The 12,006-nt window shown below is 40.2% G+C and overlaps 1 protein-coding gene across 2 annotated transcripts in view; it reads right to left on the bottom strand.

Annotated features, from left to right (window-relative positions):
* The window catches only part of phkb (phosphorylase kinase, beta), an 80,500-nt gene extending 68,581 nt beyond the window's left edge, over window positions 1-11,919 (bottom strand). Inside the window, exons 1-3 of one of the 2 annotated variants that reach the window (XM_026377868.1) lie at window positions 11,838-11,919; window positions 9,921-10,023; window positions 8,619-8,705 (exon numbers count right to left, since the gene is read on the bottom strand). In XM_026377868.1, coding sequence (XP_026233653.1) covers window positions 8,619-8,705; window positions 9,921-9,972 — 139 coding nt within the window. In that variant the 5' untranslated portion in view covers window positions 9,973-10,023; window positions 11,838-11,919. The remainder of the gene's footprint in view (window positions 1-8,618; window positions 8,706-9,920; window positions 10,024-11,837) is intronic. The other variant, XM_026377867.1, reaches the window with a different exon arrangement.
* Window positions 11,920-12,006: the final 87 nt, after the last annotated feature.

The raw sequence follows: 12,006 nt of genomic DNA, 5'->3' as shown, positions 1-12,006 counted from the left end.
AGTTCGCACGCACATTTCATGATCTTAGGTTGTCTATTTTCACTCCTGCAAAGAGATAGGACACTTTGCAAAGCAGCATCACTCTTATCAAACCTAAGTCAACCTGTACCAGATGCATTTAAGATCCACCTTTTATACGTTCATGTGTCAGATCCACTCTTATTTTGCTGGACACAGAAGCAGCGGCCGAGTCAGGCATGATTCACGCAGCATTTGACTACAGGCATCTTCTCTCACTGCTTCTGGTCTTTTTTCCCCCCAGGGTATTCAGTATTTGTAAAGGTAAATATAATATTTCTGCAGCTCCTCGAGGAGGGTTACAGCTCTCGTCTTCTGCTGGCACCGCCTGACATGTCACCTACCTCAGGCTGTGCAGCTGTTGCCCCTGCATCATCATTTCCGCCGAGCTCCTCATATGCATATTCACATTCAAAGAAATTAAATTAAATCAAATTAAATTAACTTCAAATCAATTTAGAAAGAAAGGTTGGGCAAAGGAAATTGGCAGACAATCGGCTGCTCTGATGAATGTAAGCGAATGTTAATGTAATAAAGTCACTTGGAGAAGTGCTCCTCCAGCTTGTGTTCTGCATACAGCTACAGTATACAGTGTAAGAGCGATAACAGATGGGTGCCTATTCAAGTGGAGCAAAGTGTGAATTATGACATGGAAAGTGTGAACGGCTGCAACAGCGAAGAAAAACAATAATTCCTGGAGGAATATCAGTTGGACCCACAATGCGACTGTTTATAGCGTCAGAACCCTTGAATCGACTGTTTTGCAAGTCATTTGCCAAAACTAATTTAGAGCTGTGAAAGCAGAATGTTACAGTAAGTGCACATACTCCACCATCAGTTACAGACAGAGCTTTGACTCGTGAGGTCTTGCACATGCAAGTATGATTTTCATCTTTTCCTAGAATCTAATCCTGAGGAGTGAGTACCAAGATATTTCAACTACAGACCAGATGATCATGTGGATGTCTGTGCTTCATCACAGTTGTCTGTGTGAAGTAGCATTGACCAAAACACTTCTTTTCAGCTTTAATCGTGTTGTGCAGTTAATCGTGATCTGATTTTCCTCTGAGGGACGTTACTAATGCTTACATACATTTAAAACAGTTAGAAAATATTACATGTTGCTGTGTTTGCTGCATATCTCTGCTGCTGCACCAGCATCAGAGTGGAAATGAAGAAATCACCCAAGGAAGCCTCCTTTATTGCATGTCTGCGCCTCGAACGTAAACTGTAATACATCAAGTTGTCTGGGGAAGAAACTACACATGCCAACCCCGTGTTAATATTAAATAATAATATTAAAACTAGCATTTGAATTAAACATAAATGAAGTAGGAAAAAAAAAAAAGATTTCTTCAGTGCTTTGGTTTCTAACTAATTACCTCAATAACTAATGAAGCTGCCTAGCACTGTCATTAAGGGCATGCTAACATGTTGACAATAGCATTTAGCTAGTAGTGTGGCTTTAGACTCTTAATTAAAATTAAATAATTAACACTAAGTTATTAATTAATACATGAATTAATCTAATTATGTAGCCGTTTATGCACTTCTTCTACAGTGTCATGATGCCCCATATCCTTACTAAGGCAAAAAGTAGTACATCTATCAATGGCATCTTGGGTTTAAAATTTAATTTGTAAAATAATGTTTTTTCCCTAAATTAGAAACTGCCTGGTGCAGCTTGAAGTGTTGAATAAAGTCACTGAAATGTTGCAAATGCAACAGACTTCTAAAGCATGATTTCAATGAAGCATCCTCTGACTTGAAAATGTTTCCTGGGATGAGGGTGAATCTCTGCCGCAGAGCGTCAGCATCAGCTCGTTTCAGGGGAAATTTATTATTAATTATTTGGTGATACCAGAATGACCGGGAAGCTTTACAGTAGATACTGACCGAGGTCGTTTCTTTGGGACATTTCTCAGCTGGGGTTGTGACTGTGACAGTCAGACTGCACTAAAAAGGACAAGCGAAGACAAACTAAGACACACTAAGACGGTCCGGGTTCACTACAGTTCACGCTCAGCATTAGTTACCGAGGACAGAACAACAGATGAAAGCTCTTAATACGAACAGACCGTAGCCCTCCAATAATATATTCTGAAATATTACATACTCAAACAGAAGGCCTCTGGGAAAGTAATTTGTCTGTTTCACACACACATGCACTAGTGCACACATACACACACACACACATATCCTTCTCTCCTGCAGAGGTCCCCTCACTGATGACTAATCTGTCTGGAGGGATCACTTCATTTTTCATCAGAACATTATGCCGGTGCAAATGAAGGGGACATCCATTCTGCACTGTCGTCTGTTACATAGCAAACGAGAGACGGAGAGAAGGAGAATGATAGGAAGAGAGACCAAGGGGGACAGAGATGACGGAATTAGAGAAAGAAAAAGGAAATGTGTGTGGAAGTTTTGGAGAAACACGATGCATGTAAAAAGACTGAAAGTAAAGTGTACTGAGAGAGAGGGAGAGAGAGAGAGAGAGAGAGAGAGAGAGAGAGAGAGAGAGACTGTGTGTATGAGTACGTCTGCTTTTGTGTGCACTGGGTAACTGAAGGCGACAGTCACAATGGCAGAGAGATAAATAGGTTGACAGAGAGAAATAATGCACCTCTCAGGTAGCCTACCTGTGCATAACACTAATGAAGTGCACACTGACGCACATGCACACGCATTTCTGTTACTAATCTCAGGACATTCACCGGGCTCATACTGAGAGCAACCCCAGAACTATCAAAGTAACTGCATGTGAATAGATGAACCCTGACTATAAAGTGGCCCACATGCAAAGACAAACATCCCTACTGCTTTACTCAATTGTGTGCCTTTGTGGGGACGCTCAGCACACACACACACACACACACACACACACAAACACACACACAAATGATGCACCTGTGATTAATCTGGAATACTCTCCCGTTAACCAATAATGTGGCAGTGCCGTTGGGTATATGCTAATTTTGCCAATGTGAAAGGCTGTTTGATGAATTAACCATCACACTCACCAAAACCCACTGTACTATGCTTGACATAATCAAAGGTTCAGAAATGTATTTTATAAATTTATTAAATTCATTTGAGTATTCTTCATAAATGGCTCACATTCAACTGATCATTTTGAAAATGTTGCCAACTGCAGGCTTAAAAGAAAATATAAAAACATATCTGAAGGTCTAAAACATACATTAAGTATGTTTCTAGTTATTGTGGCTCTTATTACTGTTCAAAAAATTATAATAAATTGTTGATGACCTTAAAAACTGTATTATTTCAATTTTTCAACTTTATTAAATTTATCGGAGAAAATAGTCCTATAATAATCACTGTTTCTTTTTCTCAGGAAGAATCTTCATCTCTTATTTACCATCACTCATTTTAATATGATACAGTATCGTACAGTATTTTTATGAAGCTTGCATGTTTTCACGAAATCTGTCTCGATTATAGGTCAGATCAAGTTGTTGCATCGAAGATTAAATGAGGTGAAGTTGCTTTGGTGTCATTCAGTTTGGAGTGGTGAAGGACTCGAGGTTTGATCTTCTGGGAAACACTGCTGTGTGCAAGTCATTATTAGATGCAGAGCACAAACGATAAGAGTGCTGAACGTTGTTCCGTCTCAGACTGCAAGTTTCTCTGGATGCAAATCAACTGTTGTTGGGAGATTTCTTCCTAGGCATCCATCAAGCTAATGTCCCACTAAATCAGCAGCTAATGTCTCAGACGCACACAGTCTGCTCTTTTACAATGGGCCATTTCACTGCACCGACAGGGTAGAGAAAATGAGAGAAGATGATGAGAAAGAAAAAAAATACGGAGAGATAGATTGGAAAGAGAATGAGAGAGCAAGAGTACGATGATATCTGTACAGTCCCGTAGCAGATGCTACAGGAAAAATATGGAAATCCACAAACGGTGATATTCATCGTTCATGCCAGTCTTAACAATAACTTCTCTGTTTACTTGACACTGCTGACACTGTCATAATGTTTCCTGCAATATAACATCTGCGGCACGAGTTACTGTTGAATGAAAAACAAATGCACCGGCCGCAGAAAGCCCCTGGTTTCAAAATGCTGACAGAGTAACAGCAGCAAACTAAACTTCCACAGCATTTTTAAGATTAAATCATAATTTGGGGAAAAATACTTGTTTGTTTTTTTGGGGCTGAGATTAGGAAGCAAACAATATCTACCTTAGGTAAGAAGTTGAATGGTTTAATCCACTGAGTCTGAAAGTCAGAGTTCACACAGTATAGTCCAACTTAGATGTGTTGCTACAGTTTAATTTAAAACAGTGAAACATGGCAGAATGACTTGAATTGGTTGAGCACTGCAAATTCTGAGGGAGTGTTCAAAGCAGGAAGATCACAATGAATTAAAAACACAACCATATTTAACCATATAAAAAACAAACTGAGGAAAACCAACTACTCAGAAAACTTTATATTTGTGGAACGAGCTCCTAATACATATAAAAAGATGAAATACAAACTTATTTTCTCTATTCCTTAATCGGAGTGAGCCAGACGGCAGAGTGATAGCGCTGTCTGCCTCCAGTGTTATCAGAAAGCGGGGTGAGTCAATGGAGTGTGGCCACATTGCCACATAAATAAGAAACCATAGAGTAGCGAGGGAGTGAAAGAAGAGGAGAGGAAAACGAGAGAAAGAGGTGATGGAGTGATGAACTATGAGGTAAACTTTCTCCTGGTATTCTTTCCTTGATAACGGCAAACAAGTGCCCTATCACAACAGCAGTGCGAGCTTCATACTGCTGCCTTGGAGTGAGCTGAGGGCAGCTTTGCAACAAAACAAAAAAGAAAAAGAGGTGAAAAGAAGGGGAAAACTGTGTTATTGTGGCCCTAACCCCACCCCTCTCTTCCCCTTTTCCTTCCTGAAACTGAAAAAAAGCAGGTATATTGGCAGGCAGGTCTGGGTGCTGGTGATAACAATGTTGGCTTTGTTCCCCGCTAGAATTGGACAAACGCTTCCAGCCGCCACCCAGCACAACAATTAAATGAGCCCCGTGTTCAACGCTGTGTTTTTCGGCGGAGGCTTTTCTCCATGAATCTATAGGGTTTGAACGCAGCTGATGCTTGAGGCAACGCTGCGCTCACTGATAGCAGCAAATCGGTTCCAACTGAGAGCTACACCTGTTGCACACTAAGCTCCGTTTATTGTCTCATGTTATTTTCTAAACACGCATACACACGCAGCCTAATGAATACCCATCAACCATACGCTGATGGCACATCTAGACACGTGGTAATGTGAGAAAACAGTGCATCCATCCCAGGATGGACACATTAACACCAGTGTGTTAGAGCCAATTACCTTTTCCATTACTTAGTTTAGTCCACTCCAGTGGATACTGGTTTCCAAATCAAACATCAGTCAATGTGAAAAGTTGGTTTGCATATTAAAAAAAGGCAAATTCTATAAATACTGATGAGATTACAAATGAAACAGGATCAGTAGTTCATAGCTTGTTCACCTATGATATGACAATAACCCTAAGTGTTAGTTTGGACTCATGTAACCATGTGTTTGGAGTTGTCAACCCAACATCTGCTTGATACCCAAAAACCAGTCCAACTAATGTAAGCATGAGAGAGGAACACAAGCTTTCAACCACTATGTGAGGAAGTAAGAAGGATTTGTACAGTAGATGAAACATTATCACACACTGTGAAACTGCTACAACTGTAGCAGTGGGAAACCCTTTTTGTATGTTTTGCAATCCCTTAAATGTCATAGATGTAGAAGAAGGTAGAAAAGCACTGGCAAGTTCCAAGCAGGAATGACATGTGCTGTGTAATTATGACTATAGCCAAGTTTTTTATTCCTACTACTCACAATGTACAACTGCAAATCTGGACATATATAAGAAAACACACACGTCATTTTTTTTGCAAGGGAAGGGATATAAAATTATGTATGCACTATAAGCTCTGACGCAAAGAGTGTCAGGATCTTTCTGCTGTACTGTACTGAATCTTTTTTTGTTACTGTAAAACGAGCAACTGCAAAAAGCTTGGATTATGTCCACAGTGGCCAAACTGGCTTTAATCCTCCAGGACAGCATCCTGAGCTTAATTACCAGAATCCAGAAGAATACCAGCCACAAACAGCCCCGAGGCAACACTTGGACCTGCCTTCTGCACATTACACTCAGATGCATTTTAGAAGAGAGAAAAAGGAGGGTAAATCTAGTCTTCTATCAAACACACACAAAAAAACTAATTTGGTGTACCTGCTATAGCGAGCTTCACTTATCACTATATCAACACTTTATAAAAAACGTTGAGTAATTAGATATTTTATTTCTCAGTCTCCCTTGGTCGACGTGTCTCTTTAACTACAAGTTGCTGTCCTCCCACCTAGGCCTGCAAAGTGCTTAATCTAGTGTGGACACAGACCATTCTCACCGCTGACATTTTGACTTGTCAAACACAGGTGTAACGAATAAGATTAACGGCTGCATTCAGTTTAGCATTCGTTGCAGTGCCAGGGCTCCGCCACTGTGGATAGTGTCTCTCTGGCATTGCTGACTGGTCTAACTAAGTGAAACAAAAGCGTCATTAACAGCATCAGTTGCTTCGGTGCTCTTGATGAGGTGACACATCAAAACCTGTGTCATGATAGAAACAAACAAACAAATCTCCATTAGTAGTGAGCACCTATTTTAACGCATTTAATCCTGTGCCATTTTTAGTCATCCAGCCACATGAGCTTCTTAAATGAGTCGAAACATGGTGGCAGATAAATGCAGACCTGTATGGAGTGATGAGGATTGGAAATGCCATATCTCCTTCATGTTTTCTATATGTTTTTGCCCCTCACAGTTTGAGGTTTGACTTGTGCTCTTTTAATTACACAACCTCAATGCGAGTCCTTCTTCTGCAACAGTTTAACGTCACTCAGCTGGTAAAACTATCACTAGCGTTCGTTGTGCTCTTGGGGTCATTTTGACTGACCGTCCACTTCTTGGTAGAGTAGCCACAGTCCGAGAAGTGTCTCCATTTGTAGATAGTTTGTCTAACTGTAGACTGTGAATTTCTAGTCTTTGACATCACTTTGTAATCCTCTTCAGCCTTGATGTAAATCAACAATTCTTGATTGTAGATTCTCTGAAAGCTTCTTTTGGTGAGGTGTGGTTCACATAAACATCTTCTTCTTGTGTGGATCAAACTCAAAAAGTTAGAGTGGTTTTGTCAGTCATGTCAAAGTAGCTCTAGTCCACACCCTCAAAATAATTTTCTTAACAAGACTTCAGGTATGATAGCATCTGAGTCCAGTTTTTTTGAGGTCATTGTTCCAAGTGGTTTACATACTTTCTCTGCAAGCACTATGAGTTTTTTATGTTTTTTCTCAATAATAGTAATTCATTGAGGCACATCATGTTTGTTACTATTCTTGACTTAGATGAAAATCAGATCACATTGTACGGCAAAGTAATGCAGAAAACCACAAAATTCCAAAAGGTTCACATACTTCTTCTTGACACTGTATGTGTCAGCAACAGCACCTGGATTGTGTTGCACTAACTACTTGTAAACCTACTAATTGGTTGGTGTCCTTCTTAGGTTCTTATCTCCTTCACATCTATGTAGGTTTAGTTTGATTTCATTTACTCATTTACAAATTGCTAAATTTTTCTGACCAATCAGAGAACAGTACTTATTTCTTCTTGAATGAGAAGCTTTTTGGCATCCTTCTTAATTGTAATTTCATATGACTGACACCTAAAGAGCTGGGCAGAGTGAAGTGGACTGGATCGATTTTCTGTCTTAAGCGACTGCTTTCTAATTTCCAACAGTTGACTACTATAGCTTTAGGAAGAGTTGGTGCAACTATCAATCAGTACTATCAATTACAGCTGAAAGGTTGATCTTTTGTCTCATATTCATCTTTTAATGTCAAACCCCAATGTTTTCAGCCAGAATAAAGGAACTGGCCTCACTGTTCCAATACTTTTGGAGGGGAGAGTATGTAAATGCTCTAATGTCTACAGATATTATGGCATTTCGCTCTTTGCCATGAGCAGGACTTAATGCAGGCAAATGCTCCTGCTAGCCCCCTACCCGTGTTGAGAAATCAGTATAAGACTCTCAGCAGTACCGCCCACAAGATCCCTCACTACAGTAGCTTCACACTGTCAAACACAACCTGCTGAGTTCAGTGCAGTGCACTGTCAAGTAAAGCCAGAGCACCTTTGCATGAAATAAAATTCAGGTCAGAGCATGCTGGGTAAATGTTTAGACCTATGGAAACCTATTACCTAAGGCTGCAATTTTTGGAAGGTTACCAATGATAAAACACATACACATACATTAACCCATCCATGTGGCTGTGCTTTCAGTAGGCAATGTGTTTTAAGATAGAAAATGTATTAAGCACTGGTATAAACCTGATTACTGCACTTGGTAAAAGAACCGGTGCACACCAGCACTATTTGCTTCAGATAGCCTTATACTGCTGCTACTGCTGTAGGTACAGTATACATCTACAGTACTATCTACAGTTCTAACTTTTAGCCTGCCTTATATTATAGAAAGGTTGCCAATAGCAAACCTGTGTACTTACCAGCATTATAGTGGCGGTCCAGCTTCTCCCATAGTGGCTCATCATCACGTTGGAGAATGGACAGTTTGAGAGGTTCATAGATGGAACCTGGAGAAGAAAAGAGCTATTACAAGTAAACCTAATTGGTTTCCTTGCTCTAAATATAAATCTTCATCATCTTCTTTATTCCAAAGGATCCTTGGAAATTGGTCTATGTTATCCCCTCATCTTTATTAAAATAATAACTTAAGGGCTGAGATGAAATCAATAAAATAAAACGGCAACTCTTTAGTCCTTCATAGTAACATGTAGACAGTAAAGGATCTGCAGTTGGTAATGGCTTATGTTTATCTTTTTAATTATCTTCTGATTTCCAATAATTGTAACAGAAAATAACAAGCACAGGAATAATTAAGAAAAAACATTAGACAAATGCTTTAATAAATTCTATTTTTCACACCTCTACACAAAGAGCTCAGCGTGCATTTCAGGCGCAAAGCAAAACATTTCCAGTGGTAATGCGACTCACCACCAGATGCTTCCAAACAGTTCCCTCAGAGCAGAGAGACAGTCGTAGTTTGAGGGAAACCCCCCATTTGTTAGACTTTCTCTATATTCAGACACTTTTCACTTTTCTGAGATTTGCATTTTAATAGGTTCGACCTTGGGTCAATACCACAGGTGCTGAAAAATTCACATTCTCACTGAAATTAGCATAATTTCCATCAGCTTAAAAGTTGCAGGGGACAAAGGCAATCCATCTTTTTTTAAAGATAACACTTTAAAAGAGCACAGAGGAAGTCCAACATTCCAATTTTAATTTCTAACATGAGATCAGAAAAGTGTGGGCTGTCTGTGTTTCGACTGTGTTTAGCTGTTTTTTTTACACAATCCCATGACTAACTTCACTTATGCAGGGCTCTAACATCTATTATGGACACAGAATGCTAATTTATATGACTGTGAATTTATTTTGTGTGACTTCTGAGTCGTCCATACCAACAATGGATAAAATCACCCAAAAAAATAATTAAATTACAGTAATAGAAAATGATTTTCACAACATTGCAAGGGAGCCATAGCATCTACCTGTCTATGTCTTGTTTTCTTATGATCACAACTTCACTCTTTTACAGTCTCTCAAGTCCATGAGAAAATGGAGAACTAATAAGCCTATTTGTGATATCTAGCATGTTTCTTGCTTGTAACATTTTTCTTGTGATCATGAAATATTACATCATGGTCATCTTTCCTGTTCTCCTCTGTGGACTTTTGTATGTGGCTGACACCTTTTCTTTCTTAAGATCTGCTGCCACTACTTACCAAGTCTGAGAACTTTCTGATGCCGGGTAGTCGCGGCCACTGAACCGGCCATTGTCAGAAGGTGAAATTAAGGCCAATCGTCTCTCTCAGTTAAATCACAAATCTATAGCAATTCACAGGAAGGCGTTAGTAGCACAGAGTTAGATTGCAGACATGCATGAACCAACAATGAATTGCACCCCTGGGTTATGATGATCATGAATAACATGCTAAAAATTACAAGGTATTGCATTTGCTTAGTTATGAATTTCAACCCTTGAGAGACACAGAGTCATGATGAATTACTGTATGAGGCTAATGTAAAGATGAGAAAGAAGGTCACATCCCTTAATTAGCACAATACTGGACTATGCTGTACTGGCTTGTTAATACTGCTGACGCTGATGAAAACTCCGAAAGATGGGTGCACTCTATTTAATTAATAGGAAAATTCATAAAGTTCATAATATTTGCTATATGCAGAAATCTAAAGGAACCGTAGTCATGATTTATGGCGGAACAGGGTTGTGAAATGAATGAAAAATACATCTATAGCCACGAAAAGATGGAGTAGCTGCTGATTACAATAAGTGCAGTCACTCTTAATAAGACTGAATTACATCCATTGCTGCATAAAAATGACCAGATTTGTGTGGCAAAAATATGTGAACACACCTTTAGTAAGTGGTGTGACCGCCCTATCAGCCCTGTCACATCAGCTTGAAAAGATTCTAGCCCATTCTTTATAACAGAATGTGAGTTGTGTGTCAAGATCAGACACTGACCTAAGACAGGGCCTCCCACACTCACCTGACTGTCACCCTATTAATCTCAATACCTCCAATTCCCCATTCAAATTAATAAATCATCCTTCACAGACCTATGCCACACACAAATGTGAATTGGATCATTTCGCATGATAAATAAATGAGTAAGCATATTTTTGTCTCATTTAAATAATTGGCTTTTCTTTTTTTAACTCCCGCACAGTGTTAGGCCATGTATGAAAATCTGATTAGGGTTCAAATGTATACAGAAATAAACAGAGTAGGGCAGTTCAGGAGAAACTGACTAAAGGGTTCTCACCTGCTCACCTGTGTACTGTGTTTATCCTGTGTGTGTCCTGTGTGTGTCCTGTGTGTGTACCGTGTGTGTCCTGTGTGTGTACCGTGTGTGTCCTGTGTGTGTACCGTGTGTGTCCTGTGTGTGTACCGTGTGTGTCCTGTGTGTGTACCGTGTGTGTCCTGTGTGTATACCGTGTGTATACCGTGTGTGTCCTGTGTGTGTCCTGTGTGTGTGTACCGTGTGTGTACCATGTGTGTCCTGTGTGTGTGTCCTGTGTTTATCCTGTGTGTGTCCTGTGTGTGTCCTGTGTGTGTACCGTGTGTGTCCTGTGTGTGTACCGTGTGTGTACCGTGTGTATACTGTGTGTATACTGTGTGTATACCGTGTGTGTATACCGTGTGTGTCCTGTGTGTATACCGTGTGTGTCCTGTGTGTGTACCGTGTGTGTCCTGTGTGTATACCGTGTGTGTCCTGCGTGTGTACCGTGTGTGTCCTGTGTGTGTAGTGTAAGTGCACCCAAGTACCAGGCTGAATACCAGTGCAGAGCTAACAGTACTCCAACTAACACAGGCCCCTCTGGATAAGGCTAACACCTCATGCAAAGCACACAGTACAGTAGAGATGTAACAGCAAAGAAGACCTGGCGAGGAGCGCTTAAAATAGCTTGTGAGTGCAGCACATTTAACGCTACACCTCTGACCTTTCATGTTTGTACCGTCACTGCAGTGAACAAATGAACATGGCAGATGAAGCCGAATTTAACCCCGTGTTCAGTGACTCTACAAACAGACAGTCTCACACAAGCACTGGCACAACATAAACGACATCAGGCGGGTCACACTGCACGATGCCATGCAAAGTAATGAGTCAGACCTGATCTTTTTGATCGGGCTTTGAATTCCAGGAGTTTCCAACCGACATCTGCTAGGCTCGCCATGTTTACAAAGTGTCAACAGAAGCGGAAATTTAAAGAATTTCCGGTGTTGTCCTTCAAAATAAAAAAAGGAGGCGCAGCTCCCGGTCTAAGCACTCGATCAGCCGT

Source organism: Anabas testudineus, chromosome 3 (genome assembly GCF_900324465.2).
Source record: "Anabas testudineus chromosome 3, fAnaTes1.2, whole genome shotgun sequence".
Classification (NCBI taxonomy): Eukaryota; Metazoa; Chordata; class Actinopteri; order Anabantiformes; family Anabantidae; genus Anabas; species Anabas testudineus.
The sequence above is the reverse complement of the archived record's forward strand: the minus strand, read 5'-3'. Positions and strand labels throughout refer to the sequence as shown.